This window comes from Neolamprologus brichardi, chromosome 14 (assembly GCF_056152115.1).
Source record: "Neolamprologus brichardi isolate AB-2024 chromosome 14, ASM5615211v1, whole genome shotgun sequence".
Taxonomy (NCBI): Eukaryota; Metazoa; Chordata; class Actinopteri; order Cichliformes; family Cichlidae; genus Neolamprologus; species Neolamprologus brichardi.
The window spans coordinates 20,307,970-20,335,900 of NC_142117.1; the positions used below are offsets into that span (position 1 = coordinate 20,307,970).

At 38.5% G+C, this 27,931-nt stretch overlaps 2 protein-coding genes across 2 annotated transcripts in view; both read right to left on the reverse strand.

Annotated features, from left to right (window-relative positions):
• Positions 1 to 12,056, reverse strand: part of LOC102792505 (solute carrier organic anion transporter family member 1C1-like) — a 40,077-nt gene extending 28,021 nt beyond the window's left edge. Inside the window, exons 1-2 of the mRNA XM_006802051.3 lie at positions 11,594 to 12,056; positions 7,761 to 7,929 (exon numbers count right to left, since the gene is read on the reverse strand). Coding sequence (XP_006802114.2) covers positions 7,761 to 7,856 — 96 coding nt within the window. The 5' untranslated portion in view covers positions 7,857 to 7,929; positions 11,594 to 12,056. The remainder of the gene's footprint in view (positions 1 to 7,760; positions 7,930 to 11,593) is intronic.
• Positions 12,057 to 25,548: 13,492 nt separating this feature from the next.
• LOC102792196 (cGMP-inhibited 3',5'-cyclic phosphodiesterase 3A-like) overlaps positions 25,549 to 27,931 on the reverse strand; it is a 60,403-nt gene continuing 58,020 nt past the window's right edge. The window contains exons 14-15 of the mRNA XM_006802050.2: positions 27,619 to 27,868; positions 25,549 to 26,916 (exon numbers count right to left, since the gene is read on the reverse strand). Of these exons, the coding sequence (XP_006802113.2) occupies positions 26,603 to 26,916; positions 27,619 to 27,868 (564 nt within the window). The 3' untranslated portion in view covers positions 25,549 to 26,602. The remainder of the gene's footprint in view (positions 26,917 to 27,618; positions 27,869 to 27,931) is intronic.

The following is a 27,931-nucleotide window of genomic DNA, read 5'->3' on the forward strand; positions in this document are numbered from 1 at the left end:
ACGTGCATTAAGTGTGAAACACATCCCGTGCCTGGGGAATACGTTTTTTAGTATACCTTGACACAACACTTGGTGTTATTAGGCGCTATATAAATAAAATTAGGCACTATAAAAGTAATTTAAGTAATATATCAATCAATCAATAAATTAATTAATTTGGTGCTATATAAATAAAACTATATAACTAAAAATGAATTGACTTGTGCAGTTTGTTGAGTTATACCGTAGTCACACCACCAAATGAATCCCAGCTGTAAAAGCTATAACAGTGCCTCACTATCACTGAAATTTGCATGCACTTACACAAACACCTTGTGAGAACCCATCGATTTGTTAGAAGATGTAATTACAGTAATCAGTGTACATTTATAACAATACCCTTAAAACCTTAAAGCTCAAAAAACGACTGACTATACCTTTAAAGTGTTAAAGAAATAAGACAAGAGAAAATCACCACAATCACCCCTGATTTCACCTAAAGACCAAATCTTAAATTCTGCAGTACTAAAACTGTTGCACTGTGGCTGCAGGTGTAATGAAGGAAATCAGAATCTCAAACTTATTTCTTTCATCCTAAAATGTGATTTGAATTGATTCTTTCACCATGACGTCAACAAATACAAAGGTGTCAGTTGCTGTATCGCTTCCTGAAGATAATCATAACTGCCCGTGTATTATACTGCTCACACTTGACACATGATATTTTCTTGTGATCCTCTAAAGACCTCAAACGATTTAAATTAAAAAAGAAAAACATTCAAAATCGAACTGCACTTCCTCTGCCTTATGCATTATAATAGCTGGATGTTTCAGGATATATAGTGGAATATTTGGGATTTAGTGTTTTATAGGCTGATTACATAATTAACCACCATCATTATAAAAAAAACATTCATTAAGAGAACACAAAATAAACTTCATACTTGAAATGTCTTTTACTCTTTTTCTAGTGACTTTGTGATGTAGTCTTCTGTACTTTGAATGAAGGAATGGATGATGTAGAGTTGTTCCAGTCACTAGATGTGTTTTAAAAGTTTCACATGAAATGGATGATGGAGTTTAATCTATAGGTAAATGTTTTTCCCTGCACATCCATGGGAGCAAATCCCCCTATGGTATTCATTCTCTGTCTCCTGTAATCTCATTTCTAATTAAGCGCAAAGAGATGTAACGTGCACTGTGCACACGACTTATTTCACTCCTCTCTACAGTGTTTGCACTCGATGTACTGTAAACAAAGCTACTAATTATCCTGCCTGTGAGGTTCCCGATTTTAATGATTTATTATTGTCTTTTGAGGCAGTAGGTATAATATTGTCTAAAATTAACATAATTATCTGTCATAAAACAATGACAAAAAGAGCTCAAATCATTTTTGCTATTATTCTCCTTAATTGTTTCTTTCACAGAAACCGGCACACAAACCTTGTGTTTACAACCTTCATTTTGTGTTTTATGAGCCATTTCACTAGCTGGGCCCACGTCCGCATTTTAGGTTTGACTGCGTTTTAGTAAGTAAAGGTGAATGCTTGGACATGAATTGAGCTGCGGTTTGGGGAAGGCCTCAAAGGGGACTGGTGACGGCTCCCGGGCCTGGCAGATCCCCATGTACTAAATAGAAATAAAGAAGTTAAAGAATTGAGAACAAGGAGGGAGGGTGGGGCACGTAAACTAGAATGATCAGCTTGCAGTACTGCGGGAACCTGACAACCGGAAGGAGCGTGTTTGGAGGTGTGGTCCCGCGCCTGAAATTCCAATACGTAATCTCCAATTAAGGTGGACCTGCTGTCCTGTTCCATAACCCAAGTGTGCCTGAGCATCAGGGTCCAAACTGTTTGCCACACAGAGAGCAGAATCTATTACTCCAGCAATTACAGCAAGTTGTCCAGGTCCTGACACAGCAAAGCAGCCCCAGACCATCACACTAGAACCACAATGTTTGACTTTTGGTATGATGTTCTTTTTTGGAATGCTGTGTAAGTTTTATGCCAGATGTTAAGGGATGTAACACTCCCAAATAATTCTCATGTCAGTGCACGGAATATTTTTCCAAAAGTCCTGGGTATCATCAAGATGTTTGTTTGTTTTTTGGCGAATGGGATATGAGCCTTTGTGTTCCTTTTAGTCAGCAGCGGTTTTCTCCTTGAACTCTCCCATAGATGCCCTTTTTGCCCAGTCTCTTTCTTATTGTTGGATTGGGAACTTTAACCGAGGTAAGTGTGGCCTGTAGTTTTTTTTAGTTTGGGGTCTTTTGTGATCTCCTGTATGAATTGTCATTGCACTCTTGGAGTAATTTTAGTAGGCTCGCTACTCCTGGGAGGTTTTCTCCATTTGTGGATAATGGCTGTCACTGTGGTTCACTTGAGTCCCAAAACAGTTCTCTGGGCAAACTTGTCTTGTTAATGCCAGAGGTCAGGAGAGAATGACCGGACTCCTTTGAGCAGAAATAGAGGCAACGCTAATTCAAATAACCATTTCTTACAACCAAGTTATACATAAGAGCATCTCTGACCACACAGCAGGAGAAGATAACACCAGTTGCCACTCCTGTTCAATAAGAGCAGAAAACCTACAATTCACACAGAGTCACTAAAACTGAATGGTAAGAGATTGGAAAATCTTTGCTTGAGTCTGATGAGTCTCCATTTCTACTGTGACATTCAATTGATAGGGTCATAATTTGGTGCAAAAAACAAGAAAGAATGGATCCATTCTGCCTTGTATCAATAGCTGACACTGTAGTGATGGATTAATGGGGTTGGGGACATTTTCTTGACACACTTCTGGCCTGGTAGTGTCAACTGAGCATTGTTTAAATGCCACAGCCTACCTGACTATTGCTCCTGACCATTTCCATCCCTTCATGGCTCCAGTGTATCACAGTGCAGGATAGCGTACCCAGTCACAAGCTCAAATCATCTGGTTTCTTAAACGTGACAATGAGTACTCTGTGCTCAAATGGCCTCCACAGTCACCAGATCACAGAGCACCTTTGACATATGGCAGAATCTGCATCATGGATGTGCAGCTGACAAACCAACTGTGTGATGTTATTATGTTAAAGTGGGCTAAAATCTCAGAGGAGAATCAAGGTTTTTAGTACCTTGGTGAATCTATGCCACAAAGAATTAAAGCTGTTCTGAAGGCAAAAGCGGGTCCAATCAAGTACTGGCAATTTACACAATCAAGTGGCCAGTGAGTATAAATATGTAAATCTAAATTTACATCTGAAGAAATGTTTGTTGATATGTTTATTTATGCACCACAGTGCTCTGACGACTCACGGAGACACACAGGGGACGCCTTAACAATCCTGGCATGACATCTTAAGGTTAAGGGCTAATCCTAGTTATTTAATTGTGTTAATCAGTGCCGGTTTCTAATGCCCCTAATAAGCTAGAGTTAAGAAACTGCAGCTAGACATCAGTAATACTAATAGAGAACAATTACGCTATGATGCCTTAATGTTTTTAAGTTAATATTGTATAATCAACTTTGTCATGATTTAATGAGGACTAAAAGAAGCCTTTGCATGCCACAGATGCTGCAGAGAATTGAAACGGGACAAACAAAATGCAAATATCTGTCACAAGAATAGTACCTAAATTTGCTTGTGCACATAAAGAAAGTAAGTTCTTGAAGTTGTTTAGCAGAAAGTCCCACTTTACCAAATGAAAGTTTGGAACTTGCTGCCACATCTTAGTTCCTGTATGGACTTTTTCTCTGTTTAGAGGCCTAACTTGATCATGTGTAAAAAGACTTGTAATTGACTTTGTGATTGCTAGATGATTTAAATCCTGAAAACAAAGCTCGCAGACTCACTCTGAAAGCACCTAAATTATAATTTGATGAAGGGCTATTATGGATTTATTGCTTAGAGACAACACATTCATTTAATATCCTATATGTCATTTTCTTGTGTACTTTGCTATTACTTGATGTTTTATAACAAATCTGATTTGAGGTCACAGATTGACCTTTTTGACCATTTAGTAGTCGCTTTATTGGAAACAGCTGGCTGTATCTTTATATATTAGTTGTTGTAAAAGTACATCAACAAATTAGACAGATAGAAGTAACCCTGAGTATATTTAACATGATATGTTAAGATAATAATGAGTTTAAGACTGTGACTAATAATATGTCTTATGTCAGCACCTATCCTTAGAAGCAGGATAGATTGAGGGACCCCATCAATGCGAGGTGAGATCATGCCGGCCAGTGCTAGCTGTAGAGCATTAACACCAGTAGGTCATGACATGACATTTAATGGTGGGGATGAAGCAAGCATGCATACACATTTTTTCCCACCAAGCGAAGGCTCCTTGCCACCAATCAGCAGTGACACTTAGAGGGAATTAAGCCTCTGTGTCACACATGACTGTTTCTCATCTAAGTCGCATTTAAATCAGTTGGAGTCAGTGCACTGTGTCTGTGTTAGTTCAAGCTCACACCAAATATCACTTTTATTGAGACACAAGTTGACTTTACTGCAGTCATAAAGTTCTTCATTTATGTTCAGTAACAGCTAAAATCAAAGTGTTTGTATTTTGGTGAGTGGCAAAATCTCCTGGAGATGTATTTATAAAAAGTAGTCTCTATGCACCTCTGCATTTTTCCAGGTAACTCATGGGTTTACCCATTCTCTTTAATGTGGTACCAGCATAGAGCTCATTGAAGTTGAGCCAGATGTCTGATGCATGTCAACTCTTAGCATAATTCATATTTTTTTGAATTATTTGGTACAGTTATTCAGTATGTTTTTCAGAATTAAAGTAGGATTGTAAAAGAAATGTCCTTAAATGAAATTGATCATCAAGTTAAACTGCATTGTTACACAAGATAAAATCATCCCAGTAAATTATGTAATGTGTGAAAACACCCAATGACACAACATCTCTCTAAAAGAAGCAGCCAAAGAACCTTAATACACCTTATTCTGTTGCAGATAATACTGACAATGAAGGTAATTGCTTGTATAATAAAAAGTACAATAGGCACTCAAAAGACCTAGTCATCAGGAACTGATTATTCCTTCATGAGTAAGACATCCTAACAATTTAACAAAAGTATAAACGTGGTAACGGACTACTTTTCTTTCTGAATAACATCCTGCTTGTTTTGGGATTTTTCAACAATGGCAAGCATTGTGACCTCCTAACCGGTGTTCCACCGAGTGGCAAATAAGCAGTGGCCTCGACATGATTAGAAATCACTAAAAAGACATTCACATTAAGTCTGTGTGAAAGTTGAAGCAAAAGCTTCCTCGTGACCTGTGACCTGCTTTTGTTCTTAGCTCATTTGATGTCATCCACCTAATACGCTTAGACTTAACAAAGGCATCTGACACACACACAGAAATAGGTTTCAGGATTTTTTTGTTCTAATCTAACAGTGAGATCCAAAAGAATAAAATAGTTAACTATACACGATTAGAAAGTAAGTATGATTTAGAAGTAACAAAAAACTGAGGCGTTATGACACCAAAGTTTTAGACACCGGTGGATTTAACAAAAAGCAGAGAATAACACTGAGCACCTGATCGCAGTTAAAATGGGCTGTGCCATGTCCCACCCTGCCGGTCAGGGAACCAAACAATTCTGAGAAGAAGTAAGTCTGTCCTGCCACTGCAGTCTGTATTATGATAAGCTGCTTGAACACCATTGTCTCACATCACTTTCAAGTGGGAAAAAGAAACAACGCTGTCTGATCTAATTTAAGGTTTTATAACTTTCATGTTGTTGGCAGAGACATGCTTTGAGCCAATTGGAAGTTTTTCTTATGTTATATAAACGCTTAAGTCAGGAGAAGGGAAAGACTGAGATGGAAAGCCTGAGGTGGTCATTATGCGACAATATGAGATTTGCATCTTGCTCTGTGCTATTTTTGTCAATTTCACCTCAACAAAATTTGAATAACCATTATTACATTTTTACTGTAGCAACAACAAGACATGGGAGGGAGATTATTGTAAAAAAAAAAAAATTTTTTAAAAATCACAACCCTGAGAATGCTTGATTTGAGCGTCTTTATCCTTGAATGACTTTTACTGCTCAACAACAACAAAAAATCAGGAGTGTTTAGTGTTTATAGACAATATTGTTAAGATGAATAATTGCTATTAGGTGGCTGATTTTACATGTTTTGTGAGGAAAAGAAAGAAGATAGCACTGCAAAGATTGGAAAATTGTTTTGTGGTTACAAGGTGCTGTTCTGTGCTTTGAGATAATGAAACTCCTCAACAAGTGAAATCCAAGAGATGAAAAGTTTCAAACTAATACAGACAGAGATTATGGCCATGAACCGATCAACGGTGAAAATGCAGGAACAGCATATTCAGTAGAAGACAGAGATGATTCATTCATTCCCTCTGACAATCGGTTGTGTCCTTTTATTAAGAAAGAAAGGTCAAAATTTATTAAATACAATATTCATCATGCACACATGGAGCACGGTGTATAAGTCTTGAGCCCCAGTTCCTTTTCTTACATTTTGCTTCCAAGGACCCAGAGTTGTAGTATTGTTATAGCTCTTGAGCATTAATCCTCCAGGCTTCCTGAAGGTCTTTCAAAGTTTTTCTTTGGACATTGTTGCTTTGTTTTACTCATTTTCAGTCCAGTCCTTGTACCTGACCATTTTCAGAGGAATGTTTTTTTCTTTTGTTCATTAAGCCACTTAACACTGACCCGTGAATCATTCAAGTATAAAAAAGGAACCTAATGCACCTCTATTAGCAAAGAGCTAATTTTGAATCTAGTAGAAGGCAATGGCAAAAACACATAATTTGTTCTTCTTTCGTTAGCTGAAGGTATACAAAGCTAAGTTTTGCAAATTTGTTTGGCATTAACAAGGTGATTCCCAAAGGGCAGTTAGCTGAAAATGTATTCATGTGTCTGCCTGGTGCGCAGTGTGTCATTAAGAAAACTGGACAAGTGGCAGGCCTAAAACTCAAAGACTTGACACAGAACCTGAAAAGTTTCATTGAAGTTTCATCAGAAATGCTCAACAGTCTGAGAAGCAATTTTTAAGGTAGGGAAATGGAGAGAAGGATGAGGTTACACAAGAACAGGAACCAGGTTTTCTGGAGTAATAAATCCAAATTTGAAACTTTCGATTTAAATCATTGTCAGAATACGCAGATGAGGTCAGGAGAGAGAAAGGCTAGCTATAAAACACGGTGGAAGCTCTGTCATGGTTGCAACTGCATTTCAGTCAGTAGTGCTGGGGATCTTGTCAAAATTATGAACGCATAAAAGTACTATCAGATTTGGATCCACCATAACATAACATCTGGAAAGTGTCTGATTTACCAAGGCTTTGTTTTTAAGCATGACAAGGACCCCAAACACACTGCCACTGCAATAAAAGGACACCTGGAGAGAAAAGCACTCAGTGGAACACTATCAGTCATGGATTGGTCTCCCAAGAACCCGGACCTTAATATTATTGAATCAGTGTGTGATCATCTCGACAGAGAATGGAATAAAAGGCAGGCAACATCCAAAGAAGAGCTTTGAATGTCCTTTTGTCTCATATACTCTGTTTCCATATTTAAAAAATGAAAGGGTACGTGCTGTACTGCACATCATTCTTGTAGGCTTGCTGGATTATTGGACTGCTCTAATTTAGTTATTTAGTTATTTCTGGTCTCCACACACAGACATGTCTGAAAGCGTACACAGAGAGAGCATGTGACTCCACAGCAGACACACTTACACACTCACTACATCTACAAAGAGGACATGGCAGTTTGTGTGTACCCTCAGACTGGTGCAGGGAGAGGTGCGAGGCTGTCTGGCTGCACAATCACTGCCTCCGTTCTCCTGTGTGTGTCCTTCCTCAGTTCTCTCCTCCATCCTCCACAAATGTATTTCTTCTTAGCAGAGGTCTCCCACGTATTGCAATTTCTTGGCACTGAGGCATGCAACCCTGCAAATGGATAATTCAAGCATGTGACCCACTTCTCATCCTCAGCACACGAAAAAACAGAAACATGTCTTTGGCGGCTGGCAGAGAGGAAACTAACTCATAATCCTAGAAACATAACAAAACATAAAAGAAAAACAGGTTTCTGTATTTTATATTTATTATAAGCTTAAAACTGAAATGCCAAATAAAAGGTGATGACTTCTGGATTCTCAGAAGAAAAAAACATTTTTTTCACAATATTTTTTTTATCTTTAAACGAAACATTCAAACATATCAAACTACACACGCTGCTGTATAATATGGGTAGTAACAGACCACAAGACAGAATACAATGAAGCATAAACTCAGCTATGAGGCATGTTAAGACTGTAATCTTATGTCTAAGAACTTCAGTGCACTGAAATGATATCATATCAGAGGTAATTTGATTTCCTAGAAGATAAACAGTTGCTTCTGGGGGCCAAAAATGCATGCTGTCGGTGTGGGAAGGTTTTCTATAAACTTGGAGAAAATGCGTCTAAAATGAGCTGAAAGAACGATGATGACTAATGATAGATGATGATAACCGCCACGTGCCCGCCACTAAACTGCTGATCTAGGTTTACTCTGGCTTGCCTCTACAGTCAGTAACCTGCCCATCAAGTGGAAGTAAGTATTTGCCTTAATTTATCCACTGAGACTTTAAAGTACTTATACTAGATGATAGATGATATTAGAGCTTGACCAATGTTGGATTTATAAGACTGATGCTGATATTTGGTTTAAAAAATCCAATATTCTCTGTATTTACTCACTTACGTGTTGCCTGACTGCATTCGCATCTGCTGAAGGTATGTATTTAAACAGGGAAATTGCAGAGTTCTGTAGAGGACACACTATGCTGTGTCAACACAAGTAACATGGTTGAAGGGCGTTTGCCTCGTCCATTCTTCACTTTAAAAATTTTCATTTCCAAACACCAATATAAATAGCCAGTACTGGTGAATAAAGTGGTCAGGCTCCAACTGTTATTTATTTAAGTAGTTAGTTGTTATTTTGTATTTAATGCCACATAATCCAAAAGTTCAGACCTTAAAAAAAAAATTAAACATCGCTGAGATCTCCTTTTAGATACATCAGAGCAGAGTCAACTTCACAGTACAATCCACACACTTAATCTCATCATTTTTAGCAAGCATAGCAAAATACACAAAGTACATGTACCGTTATTGCCAGTCTTGTTAGGGATTTTCCATAACAAACCTATCCAGGCACTGCTGGAGCGCCAGGTCATTGCGTGTACTGTCGCGCAGAATAGAACTACACTGATATGAGCATCATCTGTGTGAGTAAAACCAAAAAACAGAAGGGGTTTCCCATAATATACTCATGCTTGTGCTAACCATTCGGGTGTTTCATAGCTCTATGCAAAGATTTTTATGTCCCATTTATGTACAATAAATCTAAAGACAGAGCCCTCTTTGTCTAAATCTGTTTATTTCTTTTTATTTGTCTCATTTGTCTCACTGGCTGACGACAAATCAACACTTTGTGAAAACAGCTGATTCACTGTAAAAGCCCCACAGTGGTGGTGTTTTTTTCTTAATAAGTCTATAACTTTTGACGGCAGCATTTTCTAATGTTTTTCATTCTTGTTCATTTTTATGTGAAGCTGTGAGTGTAAATCAGGAATGAAAGGCGTTTTTAGATTCTGGTGAATCAAAAAAATGTTTTTTAAAAAGCTGTCGTCTGCAGGCAATGCATTGCACGGCAAACTAAAATACTGGGGTTGTTCTTCGTGAGTACACTGAAAACAAAAAGGCAATTCTAAAGGTGGAGAAATAAAATAACGGATGCTGTGTTTATCCTTTCCTTTTAAATCTCTTTCACTGGTCCCTCTCTGACCCTTTTCTCTGCCTGTGTATGAATTCTTTATCTCTAGCTCCTCGCATTTGTCTTGCTTATTTCACGTTTTGCCTTCTCCTCCCTCCTCAGTCCATTTCAGCAGTCATGTGAAACAGTGAATGTAATTGCTCCAGGGAAGCGAGCTGACGATCGCTTTGCAGAGAATAACACAAACTCATTGCTCTTAGCATTTATGTCAGTGACACTGCTGTTGTTACTATTACATGTAACACATTTATATTTCTCTCTGATTGGCTCTTTTATTTAGAACAGACTAGCTGGCTTATTGCAACAGGTCTGACCTACTTTCAAGGAATTTGACCAACAGTAGATGACTGAGTTCATAAAACAGCGTCCCAAAAAAAATATACGTTAGTCAGCTGTAAGTACTCAGCTAAATAGCATTTAATCTGGCTTTATTGTGCCATATTTCATTAAATTACCTAAACAGAATCACTGCTGAAGGAGGATGACTTCAGCTTCTGAATCTCTGGGTAAATAGGCTGGCTTGTAAGTCAGCATTGAAAGAAATGTTCAAATCACATACAAATATAATTCTGATACAAACAAACTGAGCTTCTAGGTCCACTAGACCACTGACAGGACTTTTGCACATCGCATAACTGAACCTGATATAAACCTGTCTACACAAACGTTTCTTTCTTTTTAAATAAAACAATATACCATGTACCACATACACCCGACACAAGCTGTGACTGACTGAATGTGCTGCCCTCTCGCTCATCAAGCCTCATTCTTTATCTGTTCCTTATTAGCATGATAGACATAAGTGTCCTCATCTTGTATTCTGCATGCAAAATCTCAGCGCAGAGCAGAAATCTAAACAGAAACGAATGACTCCTTCCAGTAATCAAAGGTGCAGCTTGAAGGCAGGCAACATCGTGGGAAATTAACAATGACAAATCTGATCATGCCTTTATGATGTCCTTGTTACCAGCTGGATGAGAATTGCAGTAAAGTGCATAGATGAATCACCACACTTACGGCATTTTGCTGCCTATGTAAAAATAACACTTTGTACAGGTTAAACCGTGTACAGCTTAAGATTTCAGGTAATGAAAATATTAAAGGTCTCAGAGTTTTCATTTGGATTTAGATGTTGTGGCTGGTGTTAGGAAAAGTTTGGAAATGATGGTTAAGTTTGGATTATATCTCCATCATATTTGCTATAGTTTGAACACAAATTAAAGCACCCACCAGTTACCCTGCACATCTGTTTCAACAATATCCTTATAACTGTTTAGGCAGTAATTCAGGAGGATCTACTCAAATTGAAAGCTTCTAGTACCTGTCCCCAAGCGCTATTCCTGCAATTTACAAACGTCCTTTTTGAGACATTAGTTAAGGTGGCATTTTAAAGCATTTCATAACGCAAGCAGGTCAAACTTCATCAAAGGAACATCTTTTAGTGCACGAAACACCTCTGGCAAGTTAAAACTCGGGATCCTGCTGTATGGCTCCTTTGTCAGGATGCCATGCAGGTACTGCAGGTGCTTTGTGAGACACACACACACACACACACACACACACATACACAATTCCCTGCACGTCTTAGGTCACTACTGTTAACTAGTCCCGATCACTACAGGTGACATAAACTTCAATTTCTTTGATGAAACTCTAGATTGATGTGTTTTAAAATGAATTGCTGGCATTTAGCGTGATAATTTAATCGAATGCAGACATGTTAAAAGTCTGACTTGACTTAGCCCACAACAGCCTACAAAACAATAGCAACTGTTTAAAAACCCCAACTCACCTCAGTGTCCTGTGGAGCAGTGGTCGAGTTCCGACCGCGAGCTGCAGCCTGCAAAGTGAACAGCCTATCGGAAGCACTGGTAGACTCCCTTCAACCTGCTCCTGTCAAACTTCTCATGTGGACTGGTGATGAGCAGAAGCGCCGATTCTTACGGTGAATGCGCCGACACGAAGCCCACCTTCAGAGTTCATTTCCAGCCGACCGCACGGCAACTCTCGGGCACAGTGTTAAGTTACACAGACGTTTTAGTCCCGTGACACAAGTCTTCTCTGCGTGATGTGGGCTGTGTGTTAGTGAGATGCTGGGCGTAAGATGCGCTCAGAGAGGTCGCCCTACAACGGGTTTCCCCCCTTCCTCTTTTTCTTCGTCTTCGACTGACTGCAGACAGAGAGGCGTTGGTACGATGAGTCTACTCGGTGTCTTTCATAATATACTGCTCTCTCTCCCTCGCTTTCTCCTTTCTTTCATTCTGTCTCCTTTCCCCCTCTCTCCTCAGACAGTCTGTCCCCTCCTCCCTAATTTCTGCATAGTTCGGCGGAGCTTTATTGGAATCATGTAACCTACAGTGTCGTGCGTTTGTCAACAAGCTGTGAGCTGGTCATTCACCGGGTTCGTGTGAAAACATCACGCTTCTTCCATTTAAATATATGTTTTTTCAAAGAATATTTGTCCTAAGCTTTGATTTGGTTTACAAAATTTGATAGTTGAGCCTCCGCTGTGTACATCCCCCCTCTTAGTCTCTGTGTAAGCCTTTTATAATGAACTGTATGTTTGTGTGCGCTCCTTTCATTAAAGTGACAGTATGTTTTTACCGATTTGATCCTGTTTCTCTGCAGCTGTGCACAAAGAACAATTGTACCCATTGTCACGCCAGTGCAGATTCATAAAAGTCCCGTTTGGTTCTGCTGCTGAAATCAGGCTTGTGAGGGGATATATATATATATATATGTATAAAGTTTTAAATGCATTTTTTATGAGTTTGTACAGGTACAAAGTTTGTTTTTCATTTGTGAAGAAGCTACTGTTAAACAATTTTCTAATCAACCCAATACATCCACCTAGACACAAATATGAAATGCTGTCATCAAACTTTTTTCTTCTATTAGCAGAATAGTGTCCACATCATGTTGAGCTCAACAATGTGCCACTGCTGTCCCTGTGTGAAGTGTTTAGATCTTTATGCATGACAGCAGCATACACCTTAACCCCCTCGTCCTGGAGGACAGCTCAGTTTTACGTGGGTAAGTAGTAGGAACAGGAGGTGACGGGTAGCAGATTTCCGTAGTGTTCTTGTAGCACCTGTCCTGCCAAGTTGTATCTGATTGCACTGGCGGTCACAACTGTCAGATGGTGCACATTACAAAAAGCATACAGACACGCTGGAGTGTCCTTGAATTTTCTCATTCAGTGTCTCATTCAATCTTTGTCTTCAGAACCTGCAGCTGTCTCATTCAAGTAGGGCTCAACTACCTGTTGCATTAATACAATTGACTTGCAGGGTTTTGTGTGGCATCCTCATTCTCATTTAATCACCGATGCATAAAAATGAAGCCCTCACAGGTTAAAGAGTCACACTTGTATATTTTGATTATTTAACCCGACTTCTAAAAACGTTGGGATGCTGTGTAAAATGTAAATAACAACAGAATGCAGAGATTTGCAGCTTTCATAAATTCAACATAATATTTGTTTAAAGTGAGAAATGTTATGATTTTAACAAAAATACTTTGAATTTGATGACAGTAGCACATCCCATAAAAGCTGGGACAGGGTTACTGAGTACTAACAACGGTCCGTAAACGTTTGGGAACTGAGGAGACCAGTTGGTTGAATTTTTGTGAGAGGACTGTTGTCCCAGTCTTCTCTACTTAATATTCCTGGATCTACTTTTTCGTCTTTTTCATTTCATGATGCGGGAAATGTTTTCGGTTGGGGAAAGGTCTCGACTGCAGGCAGATCAGGTCACATTCTTGATATAAGAGCAGTATCACCTTATGAAGTTTAAAAATTTGCATTAAAATTAACTGATTAAAAAAGTTGCTGTTATCTAATGTACAGTAAGTAATCTATGGGCTTTACATATGCAGACACATGTTGCTAAGTTAGCTACTTAGAGCCAAAGAAATGTGTAATCAGCAGGTAACAAAAGTGTAGGAGTGTAAGTGTGTGCATGAGAGATGGAAGAAGTTTCAATTTCTGAGCAACACTGAGCAAAAAAGCATCCTGTGCCATATGTAGCTGTGTTTAAGCAGGACTCAGAAACCACTGCAGTTTTGCTGCAGATTGTTATGAAGCGTAATAAGAAAGATCTGTAATCACTGGTCTGCTTTCCTTCCTGGGTGTTAGGCTGCTTTTCTGTGCTGTTCCCTCTAGATCCAGGGGCGGGTCCTGTCCTAAATCTACATGAGTTTGCAATTTTAGCTGATCAGCTGATCAGGAATTTTATTCTAAAATGATACTGCTTTATTTTTTTGAGAAAATAAAAAACAGCTTTCAAATGAATGTTAATGTAGAACGTACAATAAAAATCATTCCTTCTGGTTCTGTCCATGCTCTCATTTAATGGTGCTGTGATTGTAAGATAATACTCTAGTCCAGTGAGCACTGGCGCTACCTCATGCCCTCCTTCTGGAGATGCTATTCATAACCTGATTATTTCTGGTAATATTATGCCTCTCTTTCCTTTCAGGCCGTTTCTGATTACTTTAAAATGGAAGTTGTCCTTAGAAGGGTGCTCAATCCTTAATAATTCTGGCCAGTCTTAAAATTGTTCTTTCCAAGGTCCTAGACAAGCTATAGCAGAACAGTTGAAATAAAAAGTAAAAGAGAAATTTCAGTTGGGTATAAGGTTTGGGTCGGTTAATCGTTGGGCTTGCAAAGCATCTTGTCGGGAGATTTTTTATTCCTGTTTGCTTGTCGGCAGCCTTTGACATCACTGATCACAGTGACTAAAGTCAAAATCTTAAACTGTGGGCATTGCGATTTGTTTTAGTTTTTCTATCTTCAATGCTTCAATCAATCTGTTTGGACATTTTGAGTTATAAACCAACACAAACACATCTACAAAATGGATCTGGAGTTTCATTCTTAGGCATTTTCTTTTTATCCAGTGCTTAACAGATGTCTAAAATTAAGAGTGTTGGAAATTGTCAAAATCATTTTTTATGTTTCTGTAATAATCCACCAATATGCACAAGCCTCTTAATCAAATTAATATTTTTACTGTTGAAACATAATACTTTTTGTTATAACAGATAAGGGAAAACTTAAGCTCTTTATTTAAAGAACTTTATGTTTTGCTATTTTGTCTAAAGGACTTTTAAGAACTTAAGGACTCATTTAAAAAAATAAAAAAATGGCATCACTAGTAAGATTAAGGCCAGTTTCACATGTTGTGTCCAGTAGGGTCCCCACGTTACATAATTGTGCAAACAAGAAAATATAATAACAGATGTGCTAAAAATTTTGCACACCTGTTAACTCTCTCAAGGCAGAGGTTGCCGATTTGCAACAGTTAAAAACTAACAACCTGATTACCCCACATACATATTTTATGAGTTTTTTTTTCTCAGAAGTACCACTGCAGGACTTGGTTGTGCATTAGCAACAAAAAACTTAATTTGAGCCTGAGAGGGTTAAGATCAAAATTCAAGCTTTGTCCAAAATTTGCTTTTATGTTACATTTTCAACACTGACATTTAAAGGAAAGCGCCTACAGCAATCCAGTTTTCTTTTTTTACTATCTAACATTGTAATTTTACACAGTCCCCACAGTAACTGGAGTGGGGACGTCTCTGTATCTTTACGAGAGCTTTATAATTACTTTGGAGGCTCTGTAAACTAAGGTGTTTTTGGATTTATCAGCTTGTGGTAAACACCCACTTATAATGAGAACCGAAAGGTCAAAATGCAGCAAAAGATTTCCGATTTAGTCCGTGTAGAAGTGATCATAGTGAGATAAATGAAAGATGACATGGGGAATGTGAACGGTCTGAACTGGCTTACTATAAACTAATGGTGGTGTGTGAGTGATGGTCCCTCCTTCTGATTCACTACACTTGATTCCTGTGCATAGTCATTATCCACAGGAGTCACAAGTCGGATTTAAGAAGGTCAGGGATTATGGGAAGAAGGAACAAATGAAAGGGAATAAGTAAGGATTTTTGATAGGTGTGGAGATGGAGAGATGGTGGGAGGGAAGAAGAGATTATGAGAGAGGACAGAATGACCAGAACTGACTGAGAGTGAAAAGAGGAGGGGGGGGGGGAGGAAGTGATGGGGAAAAGAGCAAGCGTCTCCCTGGAGAGCGTACATGTATTCCTTGCAGAATACAGAATGAAAACTGAGAGAAAAATGTAGGGCACTGGCTTGTGCATAAACCATCTGACTGAAACGTAGCACATCATAAAGATCAAGGGTAGGGCTGGGTATCGTCACTGATTTCTAGAATCGATTCAATTCCGATTCACAAGGTCCCGAATCGATTCGATCCACGATTCGATTTAATTCGATTTGAATCTGGGAAATTTTGACAGTCAGAAATATTATAATTCAGATCAATACATTTACATTTTTGTATCTATAAAAAGGAAGCTGACACACGCAAGACTTTATCAAAGGTTCGAGCATCACAGCAGATGCCTTTGTGTCAAAGTAGCTGAAGATAAACACAGAAAAACATGAAGGTGATTTTTCTGGCCTGGATTTTATAAAAATATTCTGCAGTACATCAAAAACGAAAGAAAACCATTAATCAACACATGAACATTACCTCTGAAGTTACAGCAGTTTTATTAGAGACATGGCTAAGTGTTTTGCATTTTGCATAATTTTAAAAAGTTTAAATTTGTTCAGTATTGAACGGCAGAAATTAGGTTTTCTTTTCGGAAGTATATAAAACGAAAAAAAAAAATCGGCGGCCGACAGCGCTGTAAACTTGTGCATAACAAGCAAGCGAATAATGAAGAAAACAGTACAGAGAGAGAGAGAGCTGTGCATCGTGGTTGAAGCAAAACAGTAAAAGTAAGAGTGAATACATGACGATGTTTATGGGAAGCGTAGTTTGGATCTTCTTTTGCTGCTGGTTCGGTCAATATTGTTTGGAGAGACATCAAACTAACAGCTTTGGAATCAGCGCATAAAGGGCGTGAACACAAAGCGCGGACCCGCAGACAGATCAGAATCAGCGAGCTGTCGGCTTTCAGCCCCAACCGTGAGAAAGGCGACATCTAACTGATTCTGATCCGCGGGTTGTGCTGTGTGTTTAAGTCTTTGTGCAGAATCCGTGTACCTGCTCTCATTTACTGTCTTAGCTGTTTGGTGGTTGTTGAAATTTTGTGAGATTTCACCAGAGATTCTGTCATTTTGGGCAAAATAAATTTATATTAAAAAATCGATTCAGGATTTTAATGAATCGATTTTACGTAATCCAAGCCAGAATCGATTTTAATCAATAAATCGATTATAAAAACCCACCCCTAATCAAGGGCAAAACTTGTCCTATATTTTCAGTTCACAGAGCAAATGGTAGAAAAGATGTGCCATGATATTTAATACACTCACCAGTAAATTCCAAAGGCTGACGTAAAATCAATCTGACAAAGACCACGTCAAGAGAAAGGCAGCTTTAGTGAAAACAAGATTAATAAACACATTTCAATCTGTACTAGAGAGGAGATGCAGCTGATTTATTTGACTGTCTACATCAGAATTAGTAAATACTAATAACTTTTAAAAAATTCCATTAATTTGACAAAAAGGTTTAGAATTATAGAATTATTCAGAGAGCTATATGTGATGATAATTTGTCTAAAGGACTTTTAAGAACGTAAGGACTGAGTTGATACTCATTTAAAACAACAACAAAAACATGACATCACTAGTAAGATTAAACCCAGTTTCATGTGTTGTGAGCATCCAAGGTGTGTGTATCCAGCAGGGGGCCCCAGACTAGCCCCCATGCTACCCAAGCCTACCTCAAATATGAGCGAGAGTCATACAGTATAACTGAAGCCATGCTGGTTCAGACGTTGACCACAGGGTAGTGAACTGGGTGAGTGACTCAGGATGGATCCCGGGACTGACGTGTGCGATCTCTGTCCAGAACAGTGCAGAAGACATATTGTTCCATATTAGCATGATGACATCACACAGTTGGTGCAAACTTGCTGGCTGCGCATCCACGATGTGAATCCTTTGTTCCACCATATCCCACAGTTGCTCTTTTGGATTGAAATCTGGTGACCGTGGAGGACATTTCAATACAATGAACTGGTTGTCATGTTCAAGAGACCAGTTTGAAATGATTTGAGCTTTATGACATGACATGTTATACTGCTGGAAGCATCCATCAGAAGAGTAGTAGTAGTAGTGGGTAGTCATAAAGGGATGGACATGGTCAGCAGCAATACACAGGTAGACTCTGGCACTAACAATGCTCAGTTGGTACTGAGGAGCCCACAGCGTGCCAAGAAAACATTCTCTACACTATTGCACCAACACTATCTTGAACCATCAATACAGGGCAGCTGTTCATGTAGTTTATGCAATATTCTGACTCACCATTTTCCCACTCATCTGTTGTCCAATTTCTTCATAGGGCTGTACAAATTGTAGCCTCAGTTTCCTGTTCTTAGCTGACAGGAATGGCATTCGGTGTGGTCTTCTGTTGCTGTAGCCTATCTGCCTCATGGTTCAGTGTGCTGTGCATTCACAGATGCTCTTCTGCACACCTTGGTTGAAGCAAGTGGTTATCAGAATTATTGTTGCCTTCCTGTCAGCTCCAACTTTTCTGGCTATTTTCGTCTGACCTCTGACTTCAGCAAGACATTTTGACCCAGAGGACTGCCGCTCACTGGATAAATCCCAGCAGATCAGCAGTTTCTGAAACAATCAGAAGAGCCTGTCTGGCACCAATAACCATGTCGCATTCAAATTCAGATAAATAACATTTCTTCCCCATTTTGATGCTCGATTTGAACATCGGGAAGTTGTCTTGACAATGTCTGCATGCCTTAATGCACTGAGTTTCTGTCATATGATAGATCTTTGCGCTCACAAGCAGTCGAACATGTATTCTTAATAAAGTGGCCGGTGACTGTACATTCTAAAGTGTAATTATAAATTCAAATTTCTGTCATGCAGAAAACACATTACCATAATAAAACATATCTGTGTATTTCTTTAAAGAGCGAGTCCTGTGAGTTTTTGGAGAAATGACCAAAGAAAGACACACACGTGAAGCATTTATAAATCTTATTATTCAACAATATTCACATTACAACAACAACACTGCTCTGCTAGTGACAGGTTCTAATAATCCCAATATATTGTATAGTTATTTTGTAATACATTATCAAGAGGCACTTCCAGTAAGTCTGGCAATAGAGGAGCTACAGTATTGTGTCTAAATTCCAAAACAGTAAAAATAAATATTTTTCTAAAAGTTTTTTTGTCATAATATACTTTTGAATCTGTACAGTATATATTTTTTATACAAAGTCAAACAATATCTTGAAATAAAATGTCAAATTTCACTTAAATACTGGTGAATCACACATTTTCTTCATCCTGTTGGTATTGCTACATGTGTTTAAGTGCAAGATACTAAAGAGAAGGAAAGAATTGAATCTGTGAAGTGCCTGCTATAGTAGATAAAAACATACCAGTCTCCTTTATCGTGCTTAAAGTTGTGAAAAAAAGACTTTTGGTTTCCTTTCTTACAAAAGAGGAAAACTAACGAATATAGCATTCAAACAATGTCTACATACATATATGTGAAAATGGCACAGGAGCATGTTCCCCTTTGAAATTGGCCAAAACAACAAGAAATACAAAAAGAAAAGGTTTTTTTTGGTTCAAATAAGAAAAGAAAAAAACAAGTACAAGAGCTTCAGTCTAAGAACAGAACAGTAGGCCGGTTACATTGCTACTGGTGCCTGTTGACATGGCAGTGAAAGAATAACAGGCAGTTAACGTGCACGTCACCGTGGGCGGTGGTGATGCCAGATGGATACCAATAATTCTTGAATTCATTTTTATCTTCACAGAACAAAATATATATGCATATTCAGATACCCTCACCAGTATTGGAATAACACTGACCAAAAACATGCTCCTTTTAGGGCTTGTTTCTGTGCAAATCACAAAAAAACGCATCGTTCAAAAAGTTTCTTTGGTTTGCACAAGCTCATCCAGTGTTTGGCAATCTCCCCCTGAACATTTAAAGGAAACTGGCTCATGCTGGCTCTTATAAAGTGAAATAACTGGGTAGTTTGTGACCCTGCAGTTTTCTTGTTTGTTTGTCTCTTTTTTTATAACTAATATTTCTAATTGTTTTTTTTTCAATTAAGAGAAAATAAGAGTTATGACTGCCATGTGATTGCCTGGTACAAATCACTGACCAGTGCTGCTGTGATGACAAAGAACAAAAAGCTGACAGATGTGACATTTTTTGTGTTAGTAAAGAATTTTTTACTCAGATTCTTCAGCTAACCATGTCGCTAGCTTTCCATAGATCGGCCTATTTACTCCAAATCAGCTATATTGTATACTTTAAATTACACAATGCAGCCGTGTTTCACCAAACAGGCTTTCTTTGGTTTCCTGTTAGTTATGCAAAACGTTTTAAAAGTTATCTATTACATCTTAGTTAATATTAGGTCTTCATGAAGTTTTCTTGACATAATGCAAAGTTTGATTTAAATTACATGATGGATTCAACAATATTAAAACATTAGCAAAAATAACTGTTTTTCTCACTTGAATGCGTTGTCAGCCTCGAGTAAATTTCTAGCATGTGCTAACAGATTTTTCTTCTTTAATTATTGTGCATATATGAAACAAAACCAACGGCTGCCTTGAAATGCGGGAAATACTTAAATCTAAAACGTTAAAGCGTACATTTATATGAAGCTTACGTTAGTTCAATAAGGAAGATCTGTATTCACCCATCTGCCTGCTTTTCCTGGGTGTTCGGCTGCTTTTCTCTTTACACGTCTACCCCTTTCGCACGCTGTCATTCTCAATCCTGACATCATTACACTAGTCCAATCATCTTCTCGCCTGCCTTCTTTGAGCCAATCAGCCTTCACTTAGAATGGTTTAAATCTGTGCTCTCCGTCATTCTAACTTTCAGACTGTCTTTCCTGCGTACCTTCTCCTTCCCATCTCCACCTCAGCCACTTCAGTCAGAGCTCTATTCAAGCCTCAGTCTTCACTTCCACCACCAGCATCTAGACGCCGGTGGGTCCTGTCCTAAATCCTTGCACTGCTGGGATTCCATTCTGCCATGATGGCTCATCGCAGTCAAACACATTAACTCCTCTTTCTCAATAAATTATGTTCAGTTCTTCCAAGTGATCTGTCCTTATTGAAATATGGTTAGCAACGATTAAAGAATATGATTTGTAGTGAGAAGCTAAAACGTGACCCCTGAAACCTTGACCGGTTCATCATTCCTCTCTAGTTAAAACCCTAAAATCTTACACAGCAACACACTGCAGCGTTCTTGGATTATTGAAATGAATATGATAATAAACTAAATAACAACTTGAAACTATATCACAGCTTTGACTTAAGTCTCTTTGAAGTGTCCAAAGGGTAAATTTCTCTTTTGACTGATCTGTTAAGTTTCAAATTTCTGATAAGTGAAAACAAAGTAAAGAGATCTGAAACAGTCTACAAAACCCCCAAACACAGGTGGAGAATGGGACCATACAGGTGTGAAAGATGAAATATCCAATGTAATAGAGTTCACATTAGATTATACGTGAGGTACTGATATACTCTATAGTGCATCAGGTATTTACAGCGCATGGCGCTCATGCTCATTCACGTGTACGACAGGAGGCTTGCAGCTTCTTGCAGTGAGGTGGGTTGATGTTTTTTTAAAACTCAAGTTTAAAAGCTTGCAAACCTAAATAATTTCTTGATCTACAGTTGTGTTGCTCTGTTGTGTATCAGCTGGTGTGTACAGGTCATTTTTACCTGCTATAAGCGAACCTATCAGAACAAGCCAATGCAAAGAAAGGCTAGTGGAAGACGACTGGTCCAGGAAGTGACACATAAAGCCAAGAGCGGATTGCCGCACATGCTACAAATATGCAAATATGACTAGTGCTGCAGTTTTTGCTACCAAAAAAAAAATCACATATTGATTTGCCTTTACTTTTTCTTCCTTTTTCTTTTAATTGTCAAGATTTTTTTAAAAAGATTTTTAGTCAGGGACTTTTGTGTGATTGACATCAATGCTGAAGGTAATTCTGCTTTGATTTGTGTTTTTGCTACATATAATTTATTAATGAAAACCTAATTAAGTTTTTCTCTCTTTGAGTTTGAGTGATAGCAACTGTAAATAAAAAAGACTTTAAACACCAAAGGGCTTTCAACTTGAACTAAAACATGAACAAAAAGCCCAGGATTTAGTTAGTGCAGGCCTTTTTTTTTTCATAGTATTAAAAAAGAAGCTGTGGTACTGCACTCCTTTGTAAGTACAGGGTATAAGCAGTAAAGGGAATTATGCTGTACTGTTTAGCCCTCCTTTGCACAATGGACATTTTGATAACAGTGCAATGGATACAGCTGCAGATTTACACAGTATTACCAGAGTATTAGCAAAACTCTAATTGAGTTAAGAAATTGGGTTACAATAGGACAAGTAAAGGTAGCCAGTAAAAATAAGCAAACAAGCCTGTTTGATGGATTTCTTAGTGACTGAGATCCAGTGTTTAACATCTAACTGCATAAAGTGTACACTTACTGAAAAGTGTAATGCTGCTTTTTATATTTCTGTCACAGTTCTTGTATTTTGTTTTTCTTTTTAGGTTTAATTTCAGCGCTGCTGTTTTCATTGTAAATGTTTCCACCCGGTTAATGCTCTCCTCTAATCCCTGTCTAATCACTTCAGGTACAAGTAGAATTGCCAAGCCAAAGCTAGCGTATCGCCTGTCACGTGTGACGTCTGTGGCTTCAAATTGTTTACACTCTTTGAGGGATTGAAATTGTTGCGTTATGAAATAATAAAATCTGTCAAACTGCTACAGAGATTTACCACAGAAGCAGAAAATCCATTGCTACAGGTCAACTATGCTGTACTGCCTCTTCGATATCTCTACCTTGATCCTACCTCAAGTGTCAGGCAGGTTCCCAAAAAAAAGTCTTGTCAAAATGAATGCATCCTTTTTTTATTTTGCAAATATGATAAAAGAAAAACAACTGTCCATTACAGCTCACTGCATGAAGAAACTAAGTAACCTAAATTCTTGAGATCTGAATCCACAAAGAGCCCCTGTTGCTTTTCTGACATCAGATCAAATACACTACACTGCATATCCCTGTAATACGGTTTGGCGAATTGGAGAAGTGGATCATCACATGATTTTGAATCCAACTGAACTGGCTCATCTTCAAAGACTTACACCAGAAAGAATCAGCTGAACTGTGACAAAGATCTGAGACCCCTCTGACCTCTCATGAGCAGCTCCAAGTGCAGCTGAAAGGATTCTTCCATTAATAAGCCTCATTACCGAGGCTGTTCACACATTTTCTTCCATTACAGCAAATATGAATGTCCAAGGACATCAAAGACGATCGCAAACAGTGACATTAATAAAAGAGTGAAGAGAAATAGTCTCTTAAAAAAGAGTAGGTAAACTACATCATTCAATAAATAGATAGTAAATATCATATATTTGTGTACATGTGGTTATTTATTAAGCTGGATTCAGAAATGTAAGGGGCTTACTGTTTCCCCTATAACTTTCTTTGGCTTTTTATGGAAGTAAAACAACTAGTTCTTTAAAGTTATTTTAACAGTTTTTTCTATGTGTCATTAAAAGTCACTCCAAAACACAGATAGGTTTCATGGTGCTGATACTTCCAAACTCTTTCTAAAGTTTTTTTGGCTCGAGAGGTCAAAGTTCACGCTATCATATCTTTTGTTTACACGAGGCAATTTTAAGCAACTGTAGATGTACATCACTGACTTTTGGCTCATTAACTGCTTTTGCATTCATGTGGACAGAAATATTTTAAGGGTGTTTTATCAGATTTATTTACTTAGAACAACAAAAGAAAACCCCTGTTTGAAAGAATACCCCTATGCGTGTGGACCCGGTCCTACGCTTCCATGTATAGTTTTTTTGTGGGCGCACAGCACCTCCTGCATGGCAATAAGCCTCACAGTGTTGAAATGTCTTATTAACATAAATCTTCTTGGGTAACTTGGAGCTCTGGCCTAGTCCACTATGGCGGATTACTGCACCTTCTGAAACATTTGGCCTACATACCAGCCTATAAGTTACACTGGAGAGAAACAGAATCTCTTCTCTTTAACAAATCCCTTAAAGATTGATCCAAGTTGAGAGGTCCCATAAATGTGGGCACAGATTATATGTGCCTGCAATATGAAAACACCTTATATCCTCCTGAGACCCAGGGGAAAAAAAGTATTTTGATTTTGATTTTTTTCAGATAAATCAAGTGTTGGGATGGTAAAAAACGCATTACAAAAACAAAATTGTTTTTAACTAATTTTATTAAAATTTTACAACATGTGCACTTCAGTGCACAAGGGGACTTCATTGATCACGAATGTGAAACTAACAAAATTCAAGAGCTATTTAAGAAAATTAAATGCTCCACTGAAATTTTTGTAAGCAGGATATTAAAACTTATTTATATAACAATATCATAAAAATGTAGACCATGGGTCAACTTAGAAGTCACTGACACTTCACTAGCTGTAAGCCATTGGATCAGGAACAAGTGATTGCACTGGGCTTTCTATTTCACAAAAGTCAATTCATTTATGATATCTGAGGAAGTACTGTGATTTTTTTATTTGGAGACACAAAGGAACATTTGGCACTTCCCACATCTCACATATGTTTTACTGTTGCACCCAACCATTCTACAACTGAAATGCCTTGGACTGTTAACCATTTCAGGCAAGTGGAGTGAACCATATTTTGTTACACTCTCATCTGGTTGGGGCTACCTTTTCTTGATTTTTGGAGAGAACTCTTCATTACTGGTATTATTCAGGTCTTGTTCACATGTTTGTCCCTGGTTTCTCAGCCAAGAGGAGGTTGAACTCCAGATACTGTGAGTTCTTTTGGCACATTGAGATCATTGACAACTTTCAGCAAAGACGTGATCTTGTAGAAACAATCAGGTGTCATGGATTCAGCTATAATTGCGACTCTTGTTTTTTTTACTTTACTGGAAAACATTTCTGCATTTTACCCATATTTTATTTTTAACTCAAAATCAAAAATTCCAGATTCTCCTACATGTTGGTTTTGGACCAGATAGGATGACAGATTTCAGGTGGCCCTGTGTTTTTCTCTATTACATCTGTCACTGCATCTTGATAATCTTTGTGTGGCTCCTCCTGGGTTCTCACCCTCTCCTATGTGGCTCACATGACTCTCATCTTCTGAAAAATCTATGTTTGAATCTCCCTCAATTATTCTGTTAAGAATTCTCTCTGCCTTTGTCAAAGAGTTGTCTACTAGGAAAAAGTGAAATAAATATAAGTACAAAGTCCCGACGTGCACTAGAGTACACATTAAGAAATTAGTCATTTCCTCTGTGAAACTAAATAAGCTTAATTCTTAAAAACCCCTCAAATTATTTACTAGCTGTTTATTTTTGAAAATTAATCAAAATCTGATTTTAAAAAACATTCTAAATGTAAATATCATGCTTACCTTTCTTTCTCCCATAAAATGTGATTGTGGGCATGCCAGCTCATTTTGAAAAGGTGGGAAAAAGACAATTGGCAAGGCCACACCCCCACACATGTGATATCATTTTAAAGGTACTGTTGTCCTCTCTAAGAAACATAAGGACTTAGAAGAGTGGCAAGTAGAGTATGAGAGGTACAAGCAAAAACTAAATGTGTACTACAGTGCACAAAAATGAACTGCTGGGTCTCAGGAGGATATTACCGACTGGTTTCTTTCTTGAGAGTTAGCTGTAGTGTGATTAATATTAATGTGCATTAGGTGTTGCACAAAGAGAACCACACTCTGCTGGGGACGCACTGAAGTGACAAAAAAGGCCGAAGCAGTGACAATTAAAAGGACAAGAACACTAGAGGTCCTTTTTTTGTTTCTCAATCTCTAAGGGTTTCTGCCTTCCTGAGTTATGCAGACTGGAAACGTGTAGGTGCGCTGAACTGATTATAACAAAAGAAAGGGAGAAATGATTGCTAACATTGTTTGACAAGAACAAAACATTGTTTTGTATGTTTTTCCTTGAATGAGAATAAAGCTTTTGGTGCAACAGAGTTCTTTGTTAAACTTCCTATCTGTTCTGAGCATGGAGTGTGTTTCTGCTATAGCACTGTGTGTGTCTGTGTGAAGTGTGTGTACACAATGCATGACCACTGGCTCTTTTTTTCAATCTCTTCCTGAAATTCACGTGGCAGAGGCTCAGTGGACACGGCTTTTCCGCTGGCTTTCATCCCATTGTGTTCACGGAGAAGGGGCCTGGTGCACATCCTCGAGCAGCTGCGTGGCTCCAAAGTGTGCTGATAGCATGGGAACTAAAGAGAGGAGTGTGTGTGTGGGAGGGGGGGAGCGGGGTGACAGTGTATTACTCACTGGTGGAGTGAAGATGTGAATCAGCGTGGTTGGCCCATAGTGCAAGATGAGCAGTCTGGGTGCCAAATCCAAACTAAAACAAACAGCAAAACAAACAAATGCACTCCATCTTGATTACTCAGTCTGAGTTTTTCTCTATTTTCCCTCATTTGTCGCTTCATCTTCTTGCTCGTCTCACATCTCTCTCCTCGTCAGATGCACTGGGTACGAGTTTATCCCTGTCCTCAACCCTGTTTTTGTTAGGCACATTTTACCCAAAACATCCTCTACAGTGTTGTGTCAAAGTGATGTGCTGGCTACCATATAAAGAGTTTAGTTAGGAAAGAAAAACAAAAAAACCCAAAAACGTTTTGGACAACGTTCAGGTTCCTGGTTTAAGAGGAGGTCAGAGTTCATCATTTCACTCAGGTTCTTCCTCTTTTTCTCCTGAAGTGTCCAATTGTGGAAGGATCTCCTCTTCCTCTATAGCTGGCACCTCTTCCCTTTCATTAAGGCCATCAGTCGACTCCTCTTTGCTTGCCTGCTCCTCCTCTTCCTCGTGAATGGCTGTTATTGGATCGGTGGGCTTGCCAATGCAGTTTGGATTCTCTTCCTGAGCCTCCTCCTGGGCTTCTGCAGCAAGCACTCTTTTCCACATTTCATGGTTTTCCAAAAGATGCTGTGTGATCTGGCAAAACACTTTCCTCCTGCTCACCTTTTTGGCTTCTTGCCGCTCTGTCAGACAGAAAACCAACAGTTAGAGAAGATTCTGGGATTGAAAAAGAGTAGAAATAGAAGATTTTTGGGAAACATGCTCATTTGCTCTCTTGCAGAGAGCTACAAGATAGGACTGATATTCATTTTACACATGCGTTAGGAGAAAGGCATGAAACAGGAAAACAGTGAGTCTGCACCTTTACAGCGAGATAATTAACATATATATACACGCATATATTCTTTTTGTGCTAAAAGCAAAATTTAAGAGTACTGTGGTTTCCTTGTTTGTGTTTTTATTTTTACTTACAGGAATAAAGGGAGCGGGACGCGCGTAACTACTGTAAAAAGAGAAACTAACATTGCACTTGCAGGGGGATGATGAAATGAGCATCATATATATGAAAATCAAAAGAACTGGAATTTCTAATAATAAATTATAGATGCTGATGATAACTGTTGCACTTGTTGTTGCAAGAAAGCAAATGATAACTATTTATCCCATTAGGAATATGTGTAGTAATTAATAGTGTTCTCAACTGTGTGTTTTTTGCATCTATCACAGCAGCAGAGACTAGCTGCATTAAATGCCGATAAATGAGTCAAAAATAATGACAGAAAGTCCTGGAACATGTCCTGCCATGCAGTGAATACTCACAGGAACGATGCAGTGACATACGTTAGGTATTCTCTACAACATGAATAATCAAGAGACTGACATACGCGAGGTGTCAGAACTTGTTGACGCATCCTCATCTGCCATATCCTCGTCCTCCTCTTCTGTATCTTGTCCTTCCTGGTCTCCCTCAGATTCATCAACCCAGTGTCCCGGCATAAGAGCAGCTGAGTCGTAGGAGGAGCACAGCGGTCCCACGATGTGAGTAATGAATGATTCCTGCAGTTTAGCTAACTGTGGAGCAGACCTGTCCATGAATGGGCTGATGGGAAGGCCCAGGGATGATTCTTCATCGCCCTGGCGGAGTACAAATATGAAAATGTAAGAATAACAGGAATTATTAAATATAAATGATGTGTC